Source organism: Centrocercus urophasianus, unplaced genomic scaffold, assembly GCF_019232065.1.
Source record: "Centrocercus urophasianus isolate 14NV4802_14NV808 unplaced genomic scaffold, USGS_Curo_1.0 seq_16, whole genome shotgun sequence".
NCBI lineage: Eukaryota > Metazoa > Chordata > Aves > Galliformes > Phasianidae > Centrocercus > Centrocercus urophasianus.
The window spans coordinates 3,032,648-3,059,251 of NW_024884711.1; the positions used below are offsets into that span (position 1 = coordinate 3,032,648).

Here is a 26,604-nt window from a genome sequence, read left to right on the forward strand (position 1 = left end):
TTGCTTTAGGATAACTGCTTGCAGAAGCTGCCTCATCTGAGCTTAAACAGTACAATACCTATTTACAGCAACATGTGCATTGGAATGTAGTAACATTTGATAGACTTGTATAGCAGAAAGTTGCCATCAATTACAGGGAAGAAATACAGAAATATGTATTACAAAATAGGCTTCAAATTCAGTGCTTTTCAGAGCAGGAGAAGAGTCTTTCAAAATTCACAAACAGCTCATTGGAGAAATGTATTTGCTTTGAACTTCTACTGGATCTGCTACGTTTTTGTTGTAAATGTTTCATTTTACAATGAATAGGACTTGGTTGTTACTCTTGGTTGTTCCACCAATTCCAGACCAATTCATAAAAAAATGATATTGTGGAATTGTGTTTTTAAAGGAACGTTTTTTGTGAATATAAAATAACATGTTGTAATTCTTTTCTTCATTATCAGACTTTTGAGTTGTATGGATGTGATGAGACGATGCAAAATGTAGCAGAATTAGTCAAATGGCTGATTTCCATTGGGGCGAAAGTTGAATCCATTGGAGTTCATCCCCTTCATGCTGTTATCAGACTGTGTATCAAAGCAAGTAAGTGACATCCTCTGTTAAAATGAACCAAATGTTGTCGTCTTCAGAGAAAAAGCTGTCATGGTTTTGTGATTTTTGGCTTTCGGTATTCCACATCATAACATCAGTGGGGCACTGGGACTTTAACGGTTAATGCTCAAGTCCTGGGTACCTGCCCTGAAGAGAAGAAGAACTACATTCCCCAGGGGACCTTGCAGTCAGGGAGAGGAGGTTTAACTCCTGGCAAGGTCACCTGATGCACGCTTTTTTGTCTACTCTTCTTCATTGGCTCTCCTCCCATCTCCCTGCTGCTCAACCAGACTGCACATCTCACCTCAGCTTTATGGTGAGGCCTACCCACCTTTCAGACATTCTCTGTCTCATTTTATTTGATTTATTAGCTTCGATTCTAATTATACTGTATTATAGTGCGTTATCTTGCATTCCAATACTCTATTTAGTAAATTAGTTTGTTTCTCCTCAGATCTTTGCCACTGTTTTTAATTATTTTGGGGTCCCCTGTTTCCCTTTTTCCAGAGGTGTGGATTTTGCAAAATCCCTCTGTCCTGCTGGTCATGGAACTGGGCCGAACCAGCCCGTAAACTGTTGACACTCTTGGTGGAGAATGCGGGCATAAGCTGCTTTTTAGCATTTTAGAAGGAATCTCTCTCTGGTCTCGGAGAGCTTTGTTAGGAAAGCTCTTTCTTTATCTTTTCCACAGGTGCTCACTGAAAACTTGATCTCAAAAGTGCAGGCAGACTGCCAGTGTTCTGGGATATTTGGGTGCTGCTAGCTTGCTTCTGTAAAGAGAAAAAAAATGCTTTCTCTTCTAAAACTGCTCTTCAAGGGATTGCATTCCATAATTTTTTCTCTTTTAATGCTCAGAACATGCTGGGCCTTAATTAAGTTTGCCACTCTGCTCTGTGGAGCCATAGGTATGTAGAGTCTACTGAAAACACTGATGGAAATATGTACCTGGCATCTGCATACAGTGTGGCATTCAGCTCTAGAAGGAGTTGCTAATTCTACAGAACTTGTGATTTTTAAGCAGGCTCCCAGTCTCTCTTTTGAATCCTTTATGCAGTTTTTGAATGCTCCTCTGATCACGCTGTCAATCTCCCTAAACGTACTGTTCATCATTTCAGTCAGTTTTTGTATTTATTGTATTTTGAGGAAGCCCTCCCCAAAACCAGAGGATGCTGAGTGGCAGGGAGTGTGGAGGGGCTTGGGAGAGACTTTAGAGAGATGGACATCTTCGGTGTCATGGAAGTTTACTCCTGAACACCTGAAAGACCCTGAGAGCTTAAGCATTTATTTGAGACAGGAATGTTGTGGCTCAGGCAGATCTGAGGAGGCACAAATGATTTGGGGCCTGGCTAATGCTTATCGGGCCTTATTCAGTGCTATCTCAGAGAGATATCTCTGAGATCTCAATTCTGAAATTGAGAGAGTGTTTGAGAGCTGAAAGGGAGAGTCTCAGGGAGGCAGTATAAAATGAGCGAGAGAGTCTCCAAGGTGAAAAGGAGAGTTTCCAGGAGAGACTCTGAGCAGAGAGGGAGAATCTTCAGGCTGAGCAAGAGGGTCTTCTAGTTGAGAGAAAAGACCTCCAATCCAAGAGAGATGATGCCCTCCAAATCGAGAGAAACTCCCTGCAGTCCCAAAGAGAAAGTCTCCAAGGCGAGACAGAGAATCTCAAGGTTGAGAGTCTTGTAGAGAGGAGAGAGAATCTCAAAACGTGGCAAGAATGTCTCTGAGCTGAGAAAGAAGGTCTCCAAGCCGAAGGGGAAAATCTCTGAGCTGAGAGAAGGAATCTCCAATTTCGACAAGATGCCTTTGAATCTGAGTGAGAGTCCCTCCAATCCAAACTTGACCCCCTCCAATCTGAACAGGACAACCTGCAAACTGAGCGAGACACCCTCCAATCTGAACTAAATACTCTCATAATCAAACAAGACAGACTCCAAGCAGAGCTAGAGGGTGAGAGCATCGGAAGTGACCAACCTGATCAACCACAGGAGGCTCCACCATTGATGTCAGTTGCCCCTGTAAGAGGATGGAAAATGAAACAAATCTCGACTGAGTTAGAACAGAAGAAAGAGGAGGAAAGAGGTCCAGAGGAGTGGCTCCGAGATCCGGGAGAAATACCCCTGAGTCCAGGGGAGGGGCCCTCAATAAGAACACGGTCACCAACGCCTACGAGGGCAACACAAAGTCCTGGAAGAGGAAGAGGTGAGCAAGATATCGTTACCATTGTTGACTGATCTCTGGGAATGAATGAAATTCGAGGTCTGAGAAAAGACTTTTCACGTCACCCACATCACGTCATAAAACCATGACAAAAGCAAATATAATGAAATCATATCATGTAGGCATGACTTTACATGTATCACTGAAACACAGGAAAGATGTGGGGCTTTTGGAGAGGATGTGAAGGAGGGCCACAAAGATGATTTGAGGGCTGAAACACCTCTCTTACAAAGACAGGCTGAAAGAGCTGGACTTGTTTGGCCTGGGAAAGAGAAGGATGTGGGGAGGCCTCATTGTCGCCTTGCAGAATTTAAAGGGAGTTTATAAACATGAGGGGAATCAACTTTTTACAAGGGTAGATAGTGAAAGGACGAAGGGGAATGGTTTTAAATTAAAGGTGAGGAGATCTAGATTAGATGTCAGGGGCAGGTTTTTACTGAGGGTGGTGAGGTGCTGGAACAGGTTCCCCAGAGGTGTTGTGGATGCTTCATCCCTCGAGGCTTTTGAGGCCCGGCTGCATGGGGCCCTGGGCAACCTGATTTAGTACTTGATCTAAGGGTTGGCAACCCTCCTGTGGCAGAGGCGTTGGAACTTGATGATCTGTCATGGTTTTGTGATTTTTGGTTTTTGGTATTCCACATCATAACATCATGTGGGGCACTGGGACTTTAACTGTCAATGCTCAAGTCCTGGGTACCTGCCCTGAAGAGAAGAAGAACTACATTCCCCAGGGGACCTTGCGGTCAGGGAGAGGAGGTTTAACTCCTGGCAAGGTCACCTGATTGCTCTTTCTCGCCTGCCCTTCGTCGTGGGCGCTGCTCCCGTCTCCCTGCTGCTCAACTGGACTGCGCATCTCACCTTAGCCTTGTGGTGAGGCCTATCTGCCCTTTCGGACATTCTCTCTCTCATTATATTTGATTTATTAGCTTCAATTCTGATTATATTGTATTATAGTGCGTCATCTTGCTTCCGATAATATACTGAGTAAATTAGTTTGTTTCTCCTCAGATCGGTGCTGCTTTTTTAAATTATTTTGGGGTCCCCTGTTTCCCTTTTACCGGAGGCGCGGATCTGCAGATCCCTCCGCCCCGCTCATCATGGAACCGGGCCGAACCAGCCCGTAAACCGTTGACATTCTTGGTGGAGAATGCGGGCAAAGGCTGTTTTTTAGCTTTTTAGAGCGAATCTCTCTCTGCTCACGGAGAGCTTCGTTGGGAAAGTTTATCTTTTCCACAGGTGCTCACTGAAAACTTGACCTTGAAAGTCTAGGCGGACTGCCAGTGTTCTGGGATATTTGTAAACTTTGAGCACTGCTATCTTGCTTCTGTAAAGAGAAAAAAAAATGATTCTGCTTTCTCTTTTAAACCTGTTTGAAGAGGGAGCTGCTAATTTCACAGAACTTGGGATTTTTAAACAGGTTCCCAGTCTCTCCTTTGAATCCTTTATGCAGTTTTTGAATGCTCACCTGATCGCATTGTTGATCTCCCTGAATTTACTGTTCATCATTTCAGTCAGTTTTTGTATTTATTGTATTTTGAGGAAGCCTTCCCCAAAACCAGAGAATACTGAATGGCAGGGAGTGTGGAGAGGCTTGGGAGAGACTTTAGAGAGATGGACATCTTTGGTGTCATGGAAGTTTACTCCTGAACACCTGAAAGACCCTGAGAGCTTAAACAGCTATTTGAGACAGGAATGTTGTGGCTCAGGCAGATCTGAGGAGGCACAAATGATTTGGGGCCTGGCTAATGCTTATCGGGCCTTATTCAGTAGTATCCCAAAGAGGGAGAGAGTTTGTGAAATTGAGAGAGAGTGTCTGAGAGCTGAGAGGGAGAATTTACGGGCTGAGCGGAGAGTCCCCTGGTTGAGAGAAAAGACCTCCAATCTGAGAGGGATATCCTCAAGTCCGAGAGAGATGCCCTCCAAATTGGGAGAGACTCCCTGAAATCCCAAAGAGAGAGTCTCCAGGCTGAAAAGGAGAGTTTCCAGGAGAGAGTCCGAGCCGAGACAGAGAATCTCCAGGTTGAGAAGGAGAGTCTTCTAGCCAGGAGAGAAAATCTCAAAACCAGGCTAGAGTGTCTCTGAGCTGAGAAAGAAAGTCTCCAAGCTGAAGGGGAGAATCTCCGAGCTGAGAGAAGGAATCTCCAATCTCAACGAGATGCCTTCGAATCCAAGCGAGACTCCCTCCAATCTAAACAGGACAGCCTGCAAACTGAGCGAGACACCCTCCAATCTGAACTAAATACTCTCATAATCAAACAAGACAGACTCCAAGCAGAGCTAGAGGGTGAGAACATCAAAACTGATCAGCCTGATCAACCACAGGAGGCACCACAGCAGATGTCAGTCGCCCCTGTAAGAGGATGGAGAACGAAACAAATCTCGACTCAGAACAGAAGAAAGAGGAGGAAAGAGGTCCAGAGGAGTGGCTCCGAGGTCTAGGAGAAGCTCCCCTGAGTCTAGGGGAGGGGCCCTCAGTAAGACCATGGTCACCAACGCCTACGAGGGCAACACAAAGTCCTGGAAGAGGAAGAGGTGAGCAAGATATCGTTACCCTTGTTGATCGATCTCTGAGAATGAATGAAATTCGAGGTCTGAGAAAAGACTTCTCACGTCACCCAAATGAGCCTATTGCTATTTGGTTACTTCAATGCTGGGACAATGGGGCCAACAGCGTGTGGCTAGATAGTAGAGAAGCTCGCCAACTGGGTGGCATTGCTAGGGACTCAGCCATTGACAGAGGCATTGGTACATGCCAGAACCAGCCCGTAAATCGTTGACATGATCCTTGAGGTCCTTTCCAACCCAAGCCATTCTATGATTCTGTGATTTTTAAGAATTTTGTAATTATTCGTTATCTGTGCTTGTTAGCAATAAAAACCTAATATGGATATTCTCTTCTGTGTTTTGGAGCTATTGTGTGATTGAGGTTCTTTCAGATCCTGGGCATGCCGACTTTGACAAAAATTAAGTATTTCTTCCTGCCACCTCAGTGTGGAACAACATTTTCTGTATGTGCTGAAGATTCATGAGTCAAGTAAGTGATGCGTGCTGAGAATCAGTGAGAACTTAGTGTCGGGTCTCCCACAATGCAGCTGGCTCATGGTATCATTTCTCTTGCTTACTTTTTTTTACCTCCCTTACTCCCCATGTATGAGAAAAGCTTTCATACAGGTGCATCTTTACTTTCCATAGGGGGAAAGCCAGTATCTATTTCTACTGCATCTATTTACTATAACAAATGTTTTCTTTTATCATTTCAGAAAAGAACCATATTTTCAGATGGTTACTGTCTCAGAGGCCAGACTTGAAGGATAGAATCAACCAGCAAGACAGAGATGGATGCACTCTCCTGCACATTGTGGCATCTTCCAGTGACTATTCCCGGAAACGCAGTAAATGCAATTCCTTTTTCTTTATTCTTACTCCTGTGTTGTTTTTTTTTTTTCCTTATGGAAAAGTGAAGAATGACAGAGAATTTCAGACCCCAGTGTTTACTACTACATACAAGGAAGAAAATGAGAAAGCCCTGTTATCTGAACATAATAACTTAAATATAAGCATTTCAGTAATTCCCTTATAAGTCTGTATGCTTCATTTTTAAATTTTTGCTTCTTGATTTGATTGGTTATGGCTTTCCAGTAAGTACCCTGCAGTTTTTAGTTACCTTTTAAATCTAAACATGCCTTGACCTCCTAGAGACCTATCCTATCTTTCTGTTCTCTTGTTTGCTTCTTATTTTGTTTTGACCAGGTGAAGCTTTAAAACCTAAGTAGCAGTGTATCTTGTCAGAGATGAAAAATGAAATGGTGTCCTTCAAGTTTTTGGTCAGGTGTCTTTTACGTTAACTTAGCCTGGCATTCTTCCTTGTATTTCTTACGCTGCCCGCTAGGTGGCCTCAGGAAACAAGCATCAACGCCAAGATAATTGCACTCTTCGAGGTCGTTGAACACAGTGATATTCTGATAGCTCTCTTTAATAGTATGAATGAGATGCAGGCAGTCCCTATCTAACAAATTTCATTTCCTGGAAAGAAGTCATACTTCTTTTGCAACATCTTTTACTATAAGACTCTTGTGTTTCTGGAAGAGGCCATGTACGTATTTAGAGATATGTTTATAAATATATTTAAACCCTTGCTTCCACCCATTAACAAAAAATAATTCCTAAGGTGGCTTGAATGGTAAGACTTGCACAGGCAAAGCATGGCAGCTGGATTAGTCTGCATCACTCTTTTCTCATCCAGATTTTTTCTTCAGTGCATGCAATTAAAGAGATTGTGTTCTGTGGAGTTGTGCCTCTGGAAGTGTAATGATCTACCAATTCTTTGCTCAGCGTTTCTTCATCTTCCCTTGCACTGCATGATTTGGTGTCCCTGTGCTCTTCCAGCTGTTCTGTTGGAAGATCATTACTGCTGCTTGCAGGGCTGTAAAGTGCAGTGGGAAGTTGTAAGAGGAAAGCTTCTCATCTTCGAGAATAATTATTAAACAATGTGTCAAAACTTTCAGTCACTATTATATTTGTCTTTGTTTGTTCTGTAATTCTGGATAGCATTTCAAAGCGCTTAAAGTGACATCTATTAAAAGCAATGACACCATTAGTTAAACTAGGAATCTTTGTTACAAGGCTTGTTACCACGAAAGTGTTTTCTGCTGCACAGGAAAGAAAATCAGTACACAGGTGTACATATTCATGCTTGAATATGTGAAATAGACAGTTTTGTTAAGTCACCTTGTGACTTACAGAATAACAATAATAATAGAAAAATCTCCTGTTTTGCTTTTTCTTTATGTACAGAGCAGTTTGCCTAAAAACTGGAGAAAGGATTGGGGCATAGCAAAGGAGAGGCTTTTGACATACTGCCTCTGATCAACGGCACGCTCTTGAGGCACCCCATCACTTTGTGTTTCATTGCTCCCACTTCCCAACTTACAATAACAAAGAGAGTTTATAATTATTTTTTAACAGTTTGTTGAGTTTCTTCTGGTATAATAGCTAACAATTCTTAAGACACTGGATGAATTTTATATATATATGTGAGTATATATATATATATGTGTGTGTGTGTGCTAGAAATTGTGCCACAGTTGAAAACAAGAAAACAAAACACAGCAGCCCCTGAACAATGAGAATTATTCCCCCTCTAATGCTTTTTCTTATAATGCTTTAGGTCAAACAGAAGATGTGCTCATGCTTCTGAGTTTTGGGGCTGATCCTACCATTCCAGACGCACGGGCAAGAACTGTCATAGATATTTTGAAAAAGAATAAAAACTTTGATGCTGTCAAAGCAGTCAGCAGTCACATTGAGAAACACACTTCCTCCTCTGTGGAACTGGAAGGTACTGTATGGACTCGGTGCTTTTTCTGTTTTTAAATTAAAACCTTTGGATACAAAATTGCTTTATTTGTCATTGGCAGTAGTAGGTGGAATTTATGTAACTTTCTGTATGTGTTGTCACCCTGGTGAGACAGCGTTGGACATTTTGTCCTTGCTTGAAGGTGTCTGCTGTCCAGCTACTGTTCTTAATGTATCATGCAGTAAGTAATTACAAATTGCTGCAAGTTATTATAAGCCATTGCTGGATTTTTTTCCTTAGCACAAGGCTCCCCTCCTGCCATAGAAACTGCATCTTTTTGATCCTTTTATCAGTTTTGACCGCTTAGCTTCACCTTAGTGTTTGGGAAATGAAACATTTAGTAAAAACACCCGTGACATATTTAAAATGATTTAAATAAAGAAAAAGCGTTGATCAAAAAGAGGAGGCCTGAAGTGATGAACATGTATGTGAAAAGATAATGACCTATTTTGAAAACAAAATGTTTTAGTGAGAGATCCTCCTTGTTCAGAAAGTTTTAGTCGTCATTGCTCCACATGGGTGACATGCAGCTGAAACTCCTGTGTTACATGGAAACTTACAATCTCTTCACATGAGAAGGGACAAGAACAGCAGAGTGGACTACTGGACAGCCTCCCATAACCAAAGCAGTGAACCTAAAATTTAGTTGCACTCTTGTAGTAAGGGCAAACTGCAAATTATTTTTAAAACTATTACTGTTATTTCTGGGCAGTTTGTGAAAGATCAGTTGTCTTATAGAAAGGTGCTGATCTTAATTTTCCCAATGCTAACATGGAGTTTGATGAATTGACAAACTAAACTGGTTTTCAGTCTAGTCTTATAAATGCCCATCAGTTCTGAAAAGGACTCAGTTCTCTGTAACTTTCTGTTCTAGAAACTAGTGCATGATTGCCCAAATAACAGGGAATTCTGCTTTGACATCAATAAATCAGAAAGCGTGCGAATTGTACAATAAGACCTCAGTGTCAAACTATCAGTACTGACAAACCCATAGATAATTTCCTGTCTTTTTCAACAAATGGCATAAGCCTGAGCTGCACCTCTCTCCGAGTACTGCGGTGTACTCAGGGAGATGCTGGTTAGGACATGAGATGGAGAATTGTCTTCCCACAGAACTGAAGGGTTACTGCAGAAAGTGCTGTCTTGGCAGCATGGCAGCTTGCTTGGTACTTGCATTCTAGCTCTGAAGGAGATTGGGGGGGAGCACAGACACTTCCAGCAGAGGATCCAACTGTAGAAGTCTGTTTGGAGAAGCTCTTCTGTGTGTCCACATGAGAGCTGACTTACCAGTTAGGTTGGATGTTCCTGCAGAACTTAAGAGGTTCAGGAACTGAGGTGGCAAATGATGGAAAGGTTTAAAAGAAGATTATTAAGCCCCAAACATGGATTTTGCTCTTCTTAAAACCATTTCTTCAGTACAGTCTTTCTGAGTTGGTTTGGTGCCTGATCGTGTTTTCCTAGCCAAGGTAATGTCTGTATTAGTGGTGTCACCATATTAACTCAAAGCATGCCCTTTTCAAACCAGTACTTATTTGTGTTATGCAGCTCTTAGGGCATACATGAAGGAAAAGACTTACACAGGCAGATCAAACTCAGGAAAAGGTGAAACTTATAGACTATATCTCTGGTTTCACATGTGTATTACATACAAGTTTACTGGAAGTCTTTGTATTTCATTGCAGTTGCATTTTCTGGCTCCTGGCAAGCAGATTCCCATAGTTCTTTCTTTACTGTAGAGATCTTTTGCCCTTCTCCTAGAGCAGGTCTTAGCTCAGTGGTTCTCAGGTTTACAACGCTGCCCTTATAGAGGTAACCATTTCAGTTGGCATTCCATGTATCTCAGCATGTTTGTGGGGGTCAGTTTATTTTCCCCTATGTGCAGCCCCAGGAGTTTTCTAGGCTTAATGTAAAGCGAGAGACTGGAGAGCAAGACACTGCTTTACCCCTGGGGATAATTCTGGTTGCTAAAAAGGTAACTTACCCTTTGCTTTGTCCGAGGGGGGAAAGCTACTGTTTTGTCTATCTTTGATGTACTTAAATTCCCTGAAAATTACAGGAAATTCATGCCAAGTCTTTCATTTAAAAACTGTTATCAGGACATGATTTAGAATCAGCAATTTTGCATTACCCAAATATCTTAAACCTGTAGGTGTCATTTTGCTGTGATGGGTTTGTTGGTTGTTCTGTTTTTTGGTTTTTTTGGGTTTTTTTTTTTTTTGGTTTAGTTTTAAAAGGGCAAATTGCTCTTCAGCTGTATTTGTTAAATGCCAGTGAAGATTCAGACAAGCTCAGGGCATCTGATTAAAAATGTATGCTGGAAGTTGTCACTGTTCTTAAGTCATCTACTCTGAAAATTCTTATAATTGCAAGGCAGCTATGTCCTGTCTGCATGTACAGCAGCTTGCCTACTATTGCAATTTTCAGCCTGATGTATTAATGTAAAGAGTGTTTAATGAGTGTATTGGATGTGTTTTGGGATACAAAATATAATAACACGGTGTATTACAACCCTGCCCTGAAAACATGACCATGAAGAACTGGATTTTCAATTCTTGTAATGTTTTGCAGAGGAAGACAGAAGAAAAGCCGTAGTCGATTCTTTCCTGGATGCTCTGGAACAGTTTGTCAAGTTCTGCAGTTTTGAAAATGGGTTGCATCATAAAAATATGTTGAAGGAAGATGTGTTTCAGAGATTTCTGAAGCTGCTTTCTTCTATGAAAGGTACAGTGAGTTCCCGTTTCTCATCTTAATTGTTTTCATGCTAACATACAGCTTTTGCTCTCTTATCCTTCCTTCATTTCCTTGTTTCTACAGTTGATATTACTGGAACTGAGTACTTTTACTTATTTGTACTGCTGTATTTTGCAGTGAAAACCCATAATAACACGCACGGAAATTCAGTATGATGAATAAAAGTGTTCAAAATGATTTGTCTGTCAGCATGAAGACTAAAGGATACAAGTGTAGAATTTTGCTGTTCTGTGATTTGAATTTAATGAGCTCGTTATTCTGAAATTTGTTTACATTGAGATGGATTTTACTGCCTGTTTTTGAGTGAGTTATTTTGTTCTGTTTGCCTTGCAGAAGTTCCTGAAGGGGTGCTTTGCAACATCTCCCAGGCCTGTGCTAACAGCATCATAAAACTGTTGTTGAAGAAGCAAATGTGGCATGAAGTTTTGCTGTTGCTAACAGGGAAAGCCAATGGGGAAAACACGTCAGATGGAGGACTCTTAAAAACCTGCAGTCTTTCAGATGTTGACATTGGCAGCATTATCCAGCAGTGTGACAGACTGGATGAGCGAGTCCACCTCATAAGATGTTTGGTAGAAAGAGGAGGTGAAAAAATTAGCATATTACTTTTTTAAAAAGATATCTTCTTTTGCATGTTTGGAGCAGCATAGTTTCAGAAATATGAAAGCATAGTTTTTGTGGCTCTGTGTAAGTGCTGAAGCTTGTTGAGGTGTAGTACCTTTTCCTGCACCTGCTAATTGGAAACCTATTAGGGCTATGTAGGATGGAAGATGTTTTTCAAATCTTTGGCTGTCAGAGTTAGATTAGGAGGTAAAAGGCCAAAGATTCTCATTTCCTTGTTTATAGTTTTCTTAAGCTTTAATTCCCCTGTCCTGAGCCTGGTAGAAAATGTGATTCACAGTCTTGGGGTTAAGTCTGTTGTCATGTCACAAGTAATTGGCTACTTCAGTGAATTCAAGGGCATGACCAAGTATCTTTTTTTCAGTAACTGTGAACATGATCATTTTTCTTGTTTTGCATAGGTTCTATTGCTAGAATTACTCTGCCATTTTTCACTTCACGTTATAACTTGATACTAGCTATAAATTAGGGACACGTGGTCCTGCTGCAGCCTTGTGACTGTCTGGGGTTGCAAAGAGATTTCTTATTTCATTCAGTGACTAACTTACTTGAAGAAGTTCTGGCCTGTGTTTTTCTGCTGTAACAGGAGGACTGGCTGCTTAGATTATTGGGAGACCAGAGGGGATTCTGAAGATTTTCATTCTCAAAAACTCTTTCTGCCTGCTCAGTAATCAATTTGTACATTTCTCTGATAAGCACTTCCTGTAGTTTGCAGATCTGGTTTATCATATTTAACCCCTGTTATTTTCGTATCCTTTGCACTAGCTTTGCCAGATGGGACCGGAGCCAAATCTGAAACACCACTGCATGTCTGCCTGAAGAAGAATTACTTTGAACTGGTGTATTTGCTGCTGACCAAGGGTGCAGATCCTCAGAATGTCTCCTTTGTAAAAGGAGATACTCCTTTGCATGCAGCAGTCCACATCTGTTTAGATAAAAGAGGTAAAGTTTTTGTGTGCTTAAGTCTAGGGGACACAAATATCTCTAGCAGGAAGGCATCACTCATTTTCACACCAAATGTTGAAAATACCTCAAGGACGTAAAACTACTTGAAAGCATCCAAAGGTGGACTAGAAAGATGGTGAAGGATCTAGAGGGGAAGATGTATGAGGAGTGTCTGAAGTCCCTTGGTTTCTTCAGCCACTGAGACTGAGGGGAGGCCTCATGATGGCCTACAGTTTCCTAACAGGGGGAATGCAGGAGCAGGTGTTGATCCCTGCTCTCTGGTGACAGTGACAGGACTCAAAGGAATGGCATGAAGCTGCATCAAGGAAAGTTTATATTGGAAAAGGTTCTGCCCCAGAGGGTGGCCAGGCCCTGGAACAGGCTCCCCAAGACAGAAGTATCTGGCAGGGCTCTCAGACATACAGTTTGATTTTTGAGTTGATCTCGTGTGGATCCTAGAGTTGGACTCAATCATCCTTATGATGTCCTTCAGACTTGAGTTATTCTGTGATACGATGATTCATGATCTCATTTCTTACCTGTCCAGCTCAGTGCCACTTCCTCTGCTGTTTGTTTCATGTGATAGCAGAGGCAGCAGACCAGGATGTTTGGCCGTATCTCAGTCCCCAGAGTTTGTAGGCCAAAGGGTATGGACAAAAAACTTTATTAAGCTGATATGTACTGCTTTTAATTTGCAGTGCCTGGAGCTGTGAGGAGGGTTAATGGCTGGTCAATTGATTGATGGGATTGAGGCAGCTGTAACGTTTCCATCACTTTTTATTTTTTTTCTGACTGTATTATTATTTAATCAAGCTGATTTAGAAAGCAAAGCTCCTCTCTGAAAACCTGTAAAATTTGTATTAAATGGGAATGGTTTAAATATGATGTATCTAGCAAGAAACGAAGAAAAAAGCAGGGCTAATCAGCAGACGTTGAAGGAAATCTGACAATGACATCTGAAATCCATTTGACTGTTTTTGTTCAGTTGTAACTCAAGCAGAGTTTTGTTCAGAGGAGTGAGTGAAAGGACTGTAGTGCTTACATAAACATGTGAGAAAATCTGAAAATCTGTCAAATAAAGCCCCAAGTTTAGGTTTAATTTTAAATTAGTAAAAAATGCATTTCTGACTGGAAGGGGTAAAATAATTTAAAGCACTGTATTTATTTATTTATAAAGCATGCACATTTCATTAATAGTTTTAGAGGGATTAACAACATAGGTCAGTTATAGACTTTAAATCGAGAGTTTAAACCTGGTATCTTCTCTAAGTATTTTCCACTGTGCAAAGTTTTGGAGGTGAAATTCCTCTATAATGATTTTGATGAATCACTGTCTTCATTAGGAAATAAATGTTTCAGGTAATCTGGGTTAAGTCATACACATATACATATTTATTTGGATTAAAACTGGAACGCTGTAGCATTAGCACTCTCTCCTTCTCTCTTTTTTTCTCTCTCTTTTTTTCCTAAAGAAGCATCAGGCTAATCTTACTCAGTAAGAAACTGCACTAGGAACTTCAGGTATCAGGAAATAGTTGGGATTTGCCACAGGTTAGTTACGTAACTCAAGAATATGTGCTGCAAATTCCTTCTGGGTAGTGTAGTAAAATGAACCAGATGACCCTAGTCTTGTATCAGAGCTGCTTGTTTTCTTGATGACCAGAGTCACCATCTTCTGTTTGGTAGCTGTCAGGGCTGATACTGGAAGATGACTTGGAGGTTTAAAAGGAATTAAATTGACTGATGCTCCATAAGCAGCTACAAAACTAGAGATTTTTAAAGCTTTGCTGCCACCATATGATTTCTTCTGAACTTTAGGAAAGCTGTTTTAAGCTATTTCAAACAAACTTGTTTTAAAAACACAGGATGTAAAATTCATCTTTTGAAAGCAAATTGATTTTGCAGAAAAAAAAAGCATTAAAAATTCTTGGCCTACCATGAATCGTTGAACTGATTTATTTTTTATTTAATGAATGCAACTGATTTATTTTTTTCTCGCTTTCAGATGGCACTGGCATAAACATCCTGAACTATCTGCTTGATCTCTTTGCTTCAAGACCTTCTGACTTTCCGTATCTTAATCCAAATATACAGGATGATAGTGGAAATACAGTGATGCATGTTATTTTTCAGAGAGGATTTTCAAAGCAGACAAAGAGAATAATGGATTCATTGGCAAAATTTGATGTTAACTTTAATATAAAGAACAAATCAGGAAGAGATGTGAGGCACAGAATTAAGAAAAATGACCCACTGCTACTTGCCTGGAATACTGCTGTATCAGAGAAGAAGAAGTACCGGCAGGATATGGCAGGGCAGTCAGTTAAAACACTTAAGCCTACTCCAGCTTCTGATGTGTCACAGACAAAGAATGGAGGACGTTCGTCTTCTGGGTCCTTATTGAAAGTACCATCTGGCAACACAGCACGTAATGATGTAAAAACTCTGTCTTCTGTAAAGACAAAAAATGATCAGTTGTCAAAGCAAGAAATGGAAAAGATAAACAACCCCTTAACTATGCAGGAAAGTCTAGTGCAGGAAATTGCAACTCTAATTCAGCAATTGAAATGGGGTGATGCCCCGAGGAAGGATAATTCTGTGGTACAAAAACAGTCTTCAGGCCAGACCAATTTGGAAGAGGGAAAAAGTGCATCCTTGCAGCTTGGTGGAAGTATAGTTTATTCTGAAGGAAAAGGAGATGACAGAGAGAAAAAGAAGGGAGTGCAGGAATTTAGTGTGGGCCTGTCTAATGGAGAGAAGGAAGAACCAGAGGAAGAGAAGATTCTGGATGTTGAGGCATATGTGCAGGAGTTTGATAACATGACTTGGGAAATAGAGTGCACTCCTGAAGCACTGAAGACCTTGGGCAGCAAAGATGTACCTCATTACCTGAAAACTAAAACTATAATGACAATTAAGAGGCTTGGCAACGGGGAATGGACTAGGGGTCTTCAGAAGCCACTGAAACATTTAAAAGCTGATATCCAGCTTTATGAAGCCAAACTGGGCAAAGGTGCAAGAATGCTATGGGAACTTGCAATTGACTTTTCTCCTCGTTGCAGTGAGAGTGCAGAAAAGATTATGGAGACAGAACAGACAAAAAGTCTTCTAGAAAAATCAGGAAGAGTTTACACAGAAATGATCAGAATTTGGGCCATTGTTCTTGATCACTGCAAGCTGAACCGTGTTTTGGACAATATATGCTTGTCCTACAATCGTGGGTTATCTTGCATCTTAAGGAAAAAGCTCAAAGGCATAAATGAAGGACATCAGAACTACAATGTGACAACACATAAGCGTGTTCCACGTTGTTATGTTGAAGACTTGGAGAGGGAAAAATCAAAAGAACATACTATCCCTGAGTATTTCCCTCCAGCCAGTGCAGCAGAAATGGAATACAATATAATGAAATTTCACAGCTTCAGTACTAACATGGCACTTAACATTATAAATGACGTACATTCTGCTGTTGAGTACCCTTTCCGAGTTGGGGAATTGGAGTACGCAGTAATTGACCTCAATCCAAAGCCCATGGAACCAATCATTTTAATTGGGCGAAGTGGGACTGGGAAGACAACTTGCTGCTTGTATAGGCTTTGGAAGAAATTTTATTCGTACTGGGAAAAATCCACCATGGCAAGTAGTCCTCTGCTGGAGAGGCAAACTTGGCGGCAGAGACAGTGCAGTGATGTTGAAAAACCTAGGTTAGAAAACGAGGAGTGTGAAGAAAAACAGGACAGCGATGATTCAAGTGAGGAGCAGGTGAGTGAGGAGCAAGACCAGGACACTGAGGATGAAGAAGTTGCTACGGGCACAACTGATACGGAAACAAATCCGTGTGATGACCATGAAGAAGACCAAACGTGTAATTCAGAAGAACCAAACAGACTGGAGCATCTGCACCAGATCTTTGTAACAAAAAATCCCGTCTTGTGCCAAGAAGTTCAGAAGAATTTCATTGAACTCAGCAAGTCTTCTAAGGTAACCAGTCATTTCAAGCCTCTGGAGCCGAATGTTCACAGGCTACAAGACGTTAAAGATGAAAATTTCCCACTGTTCGTCACCTCCAAGCAGTTGTTGCTGTTACTGGATGCATCTATGCCTGACCCATTTTTTCCGAGGAATGAAGATGGGAGCCTTAAGAGAACCATTGTTGGTTGGAGCCCCCAGGAAGAGTTGGTGATACCAAATTGGCAAGATGAAGACGAAGAGGGTAATGCTGAAGCCGAAGATGGTGATGAGGAAAGAACTGCTGATGGATACTCTAGGGAGAGTGACCTTCGGACTTTTGTGACTTACGATTTGTTTGCAAATGAAATTTGGCCAAAAATGATAAAAGGTAAAAGCTTGTACAACCCTGCACTTGTTTGGAAAGAAATAAAGTCCTTTCTGAAAGGCTCTTTTGAGGCATTGAGTTGCTTCGGGGGTAAACTTACAGAGGAGCAGTACAAAAAACTGGGCCGGAAGAGATCACCAAACTTCACAGAAGACAGAAGTGAAATCTATCACCTCTTCTGTCTTTATCAACAGATAAGGTCTCAGAGAGGCTACTTTGATGAAGAAGACTTGCTGTATAACTTATCTCAAAGGCTCTCAAAACTTGGGGAGCTGCCATGGTCCATCCATGAGTTTTATGGTGATGAGATTCAGGATTTCACACAGGCTGAATTAGCACTGTTAATGAAATGCATCAATGACCCTAATTCCATGTTTCTAACTGGTGACACTGCCCAGAGCATAATGAAAGGAGTCGCTTTCCGGTTTAGTGATCTGAGGTCACTGTTCCATTATGCAAGCAAAAACACCGTGGACAAGAAGCAGCGTGTTAGAAAACCAAAAAGGATATATCAGTTGTACCAAAACTACAGGTCTCATTCAGGTAGAGTATGAAATTTATCATCTGAGCTTGTGCTTTTCAGGTGACTCTAACGTTTGAGGTTTGCTGCTGGCCATTTCAAAGCATCTTCAATCAGCTGGTTGTTTGTTTGTTTGTTTTTTAAGAGATCAGATGATCAGCTTTTTTGTTTCGATGTGGCAACTGGAAAAAACACCAACAAATGTTATTAAAATTGTAATTTTTTGAACAGTCATGCTTAATGTATGTTTTGTCTGTTTGAAGGTAACTTCTCAAAAGGTAATCAGATGCCCTTGTATGCACTTCCTTTCCTTCCTGAAATTGCTAGGTTTTGCAGGATTGATGAGCTGCTTCTGCTTGTCATATTAGTTTTGCATTTGACCTTCATTTTGTGAGCAGGGCACTGCTAAGTCTTTGTAGCAAACTTTCTGATCTTTACAGGCTCAAGAATGAGGTCTACTCAAAATATCAGAAACATGAGGTGGGCCTTACAGCTTCTTTCTTCTCTCACTCATGTTTGTTTTTGTAATTATACTTCTTAAAATCAACATTTTAATAAAATCTTTTAAAAGTGTCTCTTGCAAGTGAGTGTGAGACAGTCTGATTGAACTTTAAAATCTATATTCTGCTTACTGTAGGTATTCTCAGCCTTGCATCTGGAGTGGTTGATTTGCTTCAGTACTATTTCCCAGAATCTTTTGATCGGCTTCCAAAGGACTGTGGTCTCTTTGATGGACCAAAGCCTACAGTTTTGGAGTCCTGCAGTTTCAGTGACCTGGCAATTCTGCTGAGGGGCAACAAAAGGAAAACACAGCCTATTGAATTTGGAGCACATCAGGTTTGCTTTTCTTAGGTATACGGCTTTTTGCAGATTGTTCCAGCTGTGCTGCTAAATAGATTATCACTTTATATGGGCTGCCCACAGGGGTTTTTCTTAATCCCTTCCATTTTACTGATAAGTTATGCCTTTAAAACTCTGAAACAGTTGTTTTATTGGTTTCTCTTTCTTTCTTCCTAATGCATTTCTGGCTCTATCAGCTCTTTATTGCATCATGTGATTCTTGTCCCATTCTTTTCTAACTCCAAATTATCCTACACCAGATCTGCAGCTGTCCCCTCATACCACACATTTGTCAGTCTTCTAGGGGCAGCTTTGTGTAGCGTGCTGGAATGTCTCTGTTAAATGCTGCCTGGTTTTGGGAAACCTCTTGCATTATCTTGACATGTTTGTATGCCTTCTGTCTGTGGCTTTCTAACATGTTATTTTTATTAATGTATTTTATTATAGGTAGTATTAGTTGCAAATGAAACAGCAAAGGAGAAGATACCCGAGGAACTCAGTTTGGCACTTGTACTGACAGTTTATGAAGCAAAGGGCTTGGAATTTGATGATGTGCTCCTTTATAACTTTTTCACAGACTCAGAGGTACTTAATTCTTATCCCTTTTCTGCCTTTTGTCTTAATGTATTGATTTTACATGCGATCTACTTGGCTTTCCAGCTGGGGAAGGATTCACAGTTTCCTCTGAAGACAGGTAGTTTCATCACAGTAGAAAACAGACTCGGAGTTTTATGAAATGAGCCTGACTTCCCTTAGTTCTGAATTTTTCTTCAGACTGGCTGTTGCAATTTCAGGGAGAGCCTTAGGGATCACGCTTCTGCCACTTGCCAAGAATACTGTTAGCCTGCAGCGTGTCCCTCCTTGCCTGAGACCTGTTCAGGTCACAGCAATTGGAGTGACATTCTACTATCCCTGCATACCTTTCACCTTTTACAAGGCTGCTGAAAAAGCACATTATATCCCCTACTTTGCATCACTACTGTGTTCACAGAGTGATTTTTTTTTGGTGTGTGATAGCTTACAGACTTGAAATCATTTGTCAGCTGGGGACAAATTAAAACAAATTGAATGCTGTTTTGTTTTGTTTTTGTTTTAATTGAAGGTTTTCTAAAACAACAATGTTCAGAAGGGTGGAAGTGTGTGTGTTAAAAGTATGCTCTATAGCAGTCTGTGGATTAACTCCAAAAACTTTCGAAGGTCTAACAGTCTGCAGCATAGACCATCTTCCCTAGGATGGCCTTGGATGAAGAAGGCTTTCTTTCCTGGAGGTGCTGACAGTTTTGTCTACTCCTGTTTTCCCCTTTGTGGTTCTCCAGGAAGCTCAGACCCTGCCCAGGTTTTCCAGTAGCACCTAGTGGAGATACAATATCCCGAGCTGAAAGGGACCCACAAGGATCGTCAAGTCCAACTCCTGGCTTCACATAGGGCTACCAAAAGTCAAACCATGTGTCTGAGAGAGTTGTCAGTCAGAGGGATGCAACCTCAGGGCTCCCCATGAGGAGCTATTGACCACAGCAGTCTCACTTGTTGCTGAAGCATCACTGAACCTCTGTGGCCAGGCAGTAGCCAGTATCCTTACTGGAGGTGCCTGCTGGCTCATAAACACCCATGACTGAGTTACCATGCAATTAAATATTCTGTGTGAATATCTCTCTTGCAGATACCCTTTGGGCTAGAGCTCTCAAAACAGTGTTTCAGAGATGGCTAGCAGCAACTGAAAACCACAGGTGTATAAATTAAAACTGAGGGCAGCTTGCTGGTGGTTTTTCATAAAGTAAGCACTATATGGTGAGGGTGAAAAGAGGGAGCTTGAGGTAAATGACTTGAATGTGGCTTACTGAGATTCAGGGACATTGCGATACTGGCTGTCATGACAGATTTCTCGAAGTTGATATGTTTTGAATGATGTGAGCTGAGCTTAGAAAAACAAGAACTAATAGCAGAACACAGAGTTGAGTGCTTTGGGCATTTTTAATTTAGTTAGACTGTTCTATGTCAGACCAGGAGAACTGCTTTCATATAAATATTCACTTTTTCAGCAAGTCATGAGTATTTGAGTTGAATTGAGTAGTTAAACAAGTAGGGAAGAGAAGTTCACACTGAAGTTTTCTGATTTGAAAAGGTGAATCTCTGAACTGTTGTGAAGAAAGCAAATGTTGCTATGTGCTGTTTATCATTTGCTTGATTTTGTTTTGATGGAGCTTGAAAATGAGATTTGGAATGAGTCCTGTTCCAAGATGTGGATTTAAATGAAGAATCTAAAAGTAAAAATTAGCCAAACTTCTAAAACCCGAAGTTATTCCATTATCTGGCTGTCATTTTATAATCTGTAACAGGCTTAGAAATGGTTTGACTGATAATTTATTGTAAGCAGAATTTCAGGATGGGTTTTGCAAATGTCCTGCGTTTTTGCTAGGTTGCTTAGGGCTCTGGGCTGCAGAAAACAAAGCTGTTTTAGCCATATAAGTGTATTTTTAAGTTTGTGGCACAAACTTAGCACTTTGTAGTCAGCTTTCCCTTGAACACCAAAAAGGAAATAAAATCAACACAACGTTTTAGAATGTGATTTTCTTTTTATTAGTTTTGTGGGGGATCAGGCAAAAGGTGCTACTGGGATCTGGCATTTGTTACATGGCGTGAGAGGGCCAACAGAAATCTGCTGCCGTGCTGAATCATGATGAATGTATGTTCAAGCAAGTTTGTGCACATTTGCAGGTTCATATTTACTCACATGTACCTGTCTCACAATCCAATACAATCCAACCAGGCTCTTTTAGATGTTCCACACGAGTATTTTTTTGCTCTTCTTTAACCCTTTTTCAAGGAGGGGGATGTGTTGGTGACTTAGGGTCAACCCTGTGGCTCAGACCAGCACTAGCAATCACCAGCACTGCACACTGAGCCTAAATAAATTCATTGCAAGACTGGCCAGATCTCATGAATGTACACAGTGATGGTGAGAACATAAACCTATACACGTTACTGGTGGATCCACCTCCATGACTTCAGCCCCCTTGTTTTGTCCATGGGCTCCAGCCCATCATGATTTAAATCACCACAGATGATTTGTTTGTGAAAGGTAATGTCCCAGATGTCCCTTTTTGTAATCCACAGCCTTTTTCTACTGAGTCAGTGGTTCAGTGAAATGCCTCTTAAGTGCACCATCCAAAGAACAGCAGCTGCTTGTCTTAGCTTGCCTGGATACTGCTTGCTGCAGGTTTCCTTGGTGCTTCTGGGATGAAGTGAGTGAGTTGTGGGCCAGCCTGTCTGCAACTCACTGATTCACTGAGCTTGTCAGCCCTGTAGTACCAAAGAAACTTGGCAGCTGCTCATCCAATGAAAACATTTCTTACATGGCACATTTTAGCACAGCAGTTTGCAACTTGTCAGCATTCTCCCAGTGTCTTTGAAACCCATCCCAGGCAGGGAGCAGGCACAGTAAGTCTGCCTGCTGCAGTGTTGGGCTTTGTAGAAGAATCCTTGGCCACAGGACCACAGCTTGAGCCTTGTCCATGGTGAGGTTAAGCTGATGTACTCCTTGATGAGCCATCCATTGTAGGGGTGTATCTGCAGCTTTAGCTGTCCAAGGAGGATTTCATGTTTAATATCAGATGATGACAACTGATACACGTGGTGCCATATGTGATTTGGATTTCGAAGTCTAATTCAGCAGTATGCTGAAATGACAAGAGAAGCATGGTACAACAGTGGCAGTACACAGAGGAGCCATGTCATACAGACATGATTCCTGTATGTTCCCAAACAGTCCCTGTATGCTCCACTGTCGCAGCCTTAGACATCTGCACTTGCTGGAAAGGAGAATGTAGCTTGAAGCCAGCTCGAGCCAATTACTCTCATCCAGGTTTGCTTTGTTTGTTGCTCTGTTTCTTTATTCTGTGTTCAGCTGAGTTGCTTACCTCCCCTGTGTTGGGCTGACAAGCTCAGGGAGACATCATTTTGTAATAGCTATGTCAGAAAAACCTGATGATGACCTGATACAGACATGTGTCTCAAAGGTTACTCTCTAGTATCCCATGTGTTGAGATGGAATTCCACTTTTTTGATTGTCTTTAGGTTCTTCCTTGAGAAAACTGAGAAATTGTCTTCAGTTGTGGGGGTTTATTGTTCACAAAATATGACCTTATCTTTTGCATTTTTGGGCAGTACTGATTGCTGTATACATGTAATTTTTTTTTTTTTTTTTTGATGTTTTAGGCTAGCAAAGAATGGAAAATCATTTCTTCTTACATTCCTGATTCAGAAGTGCAAGTAGGAAGCAAACTGCTAATTGAAATGCCTTTAGAGGATGCTACTGCTATGCAGAAGAGACCTACTTCTTTTAACGTAGAAATGTACAAGGTGAGTTTTTCATAACATTGCAAATAGCAAGGCTACACTGAACTCTTAAAAGTAGGGAGATTTCTTCAAGAATTACATTAATCTTTTAGTTACGTGTTTATTGAGGTTGTGTTATCTTTTTGGTAGTTCCTACTTGTATAATCTAAACTTGATTTTTAAAGATTTTTTTGTGAGGGCAGTGTGGTAAGAAACAAAAACTAGACTTTCAGGTATATGTACAGCAGTTAAAACAAATAGCAAACCATCTTGTCAGTGTTAATTATTACTGTAATCTGGCTTCAGATCATTGTCATTACTTCAAAATTAAGGATGTTCTATTTATACTCACTTGAATCAGGTATTTTCAGAATTGTACTGGGGAAAAAAACAAGTAATTGCATGTGCAGTTAATTAGAAACAATACAGACTGTCACACATGCAGCTACTGGATTCCTGGTAATGCTTGCATATTGTATGAACAGTTGCTTAGGTATCTAAAAAATCATGTATTTCATATTTAGATTTGCTTAGTTGGAGCTACTGTCTTTGTCATTCTGTGTACATATTCATTGTTTTCTTAAAACTGCAAAGCATGACACTTCATAAAAAATCAGGTAATCTGGCATTTGTTTTATTATTTTTAAACTTTGCTCTATTTTATTCTATTTTATTTGTGTGTGTGTGGTGATTTCTGCTTCAGATGCTGAATGGAGAACTGAAGCAATTGTATACTGCCATTACAAGAGCCAGGGTCAATCTTTGGATCTTTGATGAAAACAGTGAAAAACGAGCACCAGCTTTTAAGTATTTCATCAAAAGAGGATTTGTTCAAGTTGTCAAAACAGATGAAAATAAAGGTAAAGTTATACTAAAGCTTCCATAAAAGAGTTTAATACAAGACAACCTACTGAATGCTTTCTTGCTTTCAAGCTGTATAATAAAGAATGTTAATTTCTTTGGTCCCTCTAGGAGGGACCATTGATTTTGCCCTGCTTTGATACTGCCCTTGCAAATGTTCACTGATTTCAGTGGGTCTTACTTGTTTGGGCTCTAAAGATCATTTGTATGTGTTAATAAATAACAGAATTGCTAATTCATAGGTATAATTTTTTCCTGCACAGAACTAAAGGTAGTTTGTGGGTTACCATGCTGGCTGAAAGAGATTTACCAAATCAGAGAATTTGGTTTCTATAAAGACAGTGGATTTACTTAGTTTTATCCATTAAGAAGCAGAATTTTCATAGGCTTTTCAAAACTATTTGTTTATTTCCAGGACAGACTGGAAGAGATAAAAATTTATTTAACTCACAGTTACCATTACTGATGTGAGCACAAAACATAGAATTTGGAACATTATGAGATATTCGTGCTTAGCTTTCGTGCTTAACAACTGATTTCTGCTATTTATCTCATCTAACACAACAGTTTTTTTCCCATAATGTTCTAGATTTGGATGATAGCATGTTTGCTAAAACTTCATCTCCAGAAGAATGGATTGCACAGGGAGATTACTATGCTAAACACCAGTTCTGGGAGGTAAGAGCACGTGGTAGCATGTGCTGAAATAAGGATTCTTGCCTATTCTGAAACCTCCTTTTTTTTTTTATTTTGTACATCTGTAAAACTATTTGTAAACCTTCAGTGGCTCAATTGCAGTGTTTTTCTTATTTGATGGTTTATGATTCTATAGATGTCTGCAGACAAATTATAAACAACTTGCAAGAAATAAGCAAGGAGAGAGCAGCCTGTTGTCTGTAAATTACAGACAGAAACGCGCAGGGCAGGGAGGGAGAAACTTTTTAATATGCACAGATTGAAGATGATTGGAAACAGTTGTCAGCAACAATACAAAGTGCTGGAGCTTGTGAATCTAAACCACATGCATGGCACTACCATTACACACTGATTCCTGTAGGCACTTATTTGAAGTGTATTGATTTGGGGATGATCTCAGTGCTCTTCTATGTTTGTTTGTTTGTTTTTTTAACAGTAATTAGGGATGGATACAAAATGCATATTGAGGAACAACATGTAAGAACTAAGGGAATTTGCTACACCAAGAAATCTGGAAAAAGTGCAGCAAAATTATTGTTATATTCCCTTACTATTTAAAGAACGTGGAGGTTTTACATTTATTTACTTGTTAAATTGTTAGTTTACACAATTCAGATTTGGCATGACAACTAACAGAGTGCAAATGCAGTTCTGAATACTTATTTTGGTGATAGAAGAAGAAAAACTTCCACTTTTTGATGATGGCAGCATAGTCTTTTTTCACTGAAAAATAGATACTTGTAAGAAGGCAAAAATTAGAATAATAAACTACCTCTGTACAGATGGTATTTATCTGTTCTGAGAGGAAAAAAGGCAGTTTTCTAAATGGACAGAAAATTGTTCATTTAAAAAGTTGAAAAAAAAAATTAATCTTGAAACCTCAAATATAACACCCGTATTATCTGCCATTCTCTTTTTTTCATAACCTTGATTTTTTACTATTTCTGCTCACAAAAGGAAGTTGTCTGGGCAACAGTGTGTCTGTGTGGATGGCTTGCGATGTGGAATTTCCAACCAGAATGAAACACAAAATGAATGGTTTGAATAAAGAAATATGATGTGGGAAAATGAGAAAGGTGATAAATAAGCCAGCCTTGTTAGGTGCATATTTAACTCTCAATGATCCCCTTTAACTTATCACACAGGGGGACTGGTATGGTAGAAGCATGAATAAACTTTCCACATTGCCTGATTTAACTTTGCACAAGTTGTTTTTCCTAGTTTTTATTAATGCCTGGTGACTTGCCAATTAATGACTTGGATCATCATTCAAAATCATGTGTGCTATTTGTGCCATCAGCCTCTCAGGAATTTTGCTTCTGTTGCTTCCGTGTCGATTTTATAAAATGCTTTCATTGTAATTCTAATTGTGACACAGTCTCATGTGAACTGACTTTAAAGCTGTTCCTTTTTCCTATGAATATGCTGTCTTTCACCTTTTCCTTCTTCCATGCACCCTGAGGTCTTTCTGTTTTCCATTACAGCGACTGTAAAATTAAGAGTTGCTTTTATGTGATAAGCTGCAGGTTGGATGCACATGGGTAAATTCTGTGTGTGATCTCACTCTAGGTAGCAGCCAAATGTTACCAAAAGGGAGGAGCAGCTGAGAAGTCAAAGCTGGCCCTGGCACACGATGCTGTTCTCAAAGTGCACTCGAAGAAAAGCAGCCCCAGGTGAGTATAACACGGGTGGGCATCATTCTGGGGTGCCAGACTGATGAAAGTGTGCTGGGGAGGATACCCACCACAGCTGTGAGACCACACTGGAGACCTGGAATAGGCATGTAGGTGAGGTGTCTGTTACGGCTTTTTGTGAAGAAATTGGAAAGTTCAGCACAGCTGCTGCAGGATCTGAGTTGCTGCCTCCTTTGGGAAGAAGTGAAGGCAGTTGTAAACTGTAGGCTGTCCAAAACAAATGTGACCATTGCAGGATTCCGTAAGAAAAAGCAACAGAATTTGAATTACCAGAAGAGGTTTTTTTTCTCAGATGAAGATATGAAAGCATATACTATCAGCAGTTCTCAATTTCAATTAATCCTACTGCTTAGCCAAGAAGAAGGGATGGTGTTTTACATTTGGGAAGAAAAGCTGCTAACGAAGAGTGAGCTTTCAAATAGAATTAGTGTTTGAGTCAGTCTAAATTAAACAACCTGAACTACATCTGAACCAAAGAACAGTTTTAAAAAGGGGACAGATTTTGAGATGAATCATTTATTTATTCTGTCAGCTGTGCAAAATTGCTCCAGGGCTGGACTGGAGAGAAAGTTTGCAGTTCTCTGAAGTCAAAGGTTGAAAAACTGTTTGAGATTTGATGTGTGTAAGACAGGGGAAAAAGCTTATAGCAGAATGTGACCAGAGCAGAGGAACACAGCACTGAGGGAAGAAGAAGGAAAGTCTGGAAAAATGTTACGACTGGAATTTATTAAGGATTTGCTTTTGTAAAAGGCTCGTTTTGTATTAATAGCACTGGCAAGAAGAACAAGCATAGGCATAAAATTCTGTGATCAAAATTTGTTGAGGGGACTGAAATTTT

The 26,604-nt window shown here is 40.4% G+C and overlaps 1 protein-coding gene across 2 annotated transcripts in view; it reads left to right on the top strand.

The window, feature by feature from the left end:
* TRANK1 (tetratricopeptide repeat and ankyrin repeat containing 1) overlaps positions 1-26,604 on the top strand; it is a 52,487-nt gene that overhangs the window by 15,872 nt on the left and 10,011 nt on the right. For both annotated transcript variants that reach the window (XM_042817628.1, XM_042817629.1), the window contains exons 8-20: positions 447-585; positions 6,072-6,203; positions 7,979-8,149; positions 10,736-10,888; positions 11,252-11,503; positions 12,305-12,481; positions 14,490-17,363; positions 17,978-18,177; positions 18,628-18,765; positions 22,396-22,539; positions 23,219-23,375; positions 23,966-24,054; positions 25,642-25,745. In XM_042817628.1, coding sequence (XP_042673562.1) covers positions 447-585; positions 6,072-6,203; positions 7,979-8,149; positions 10,736-10,888; positions 11,252-11,503; positions 12,305-12,481; positions 14,490-17,363; positions 17,978-18,177; positions 18,628-18,765; positions 22,396-22,539; positions 23,219-23,375; positions 23,966-24,054; positions 25,642-25,745 — 4,730 coding nt within the window. The remainder of the gene's footprint in view (positions 1-446; positions 586-6,071; positions 6,204-7,978; positions 8,150-10,735; positions 10,889-11,251; positions 11,504-12,304; positions 12,482-14,489; positions 17,364-17,977; positions 18,178-18,627; positions 18,766-22,395; positions 22,540-23,218; positions 23,376-23,965; positions 24,055-25,641; positions 25,746-26,604) is intronic.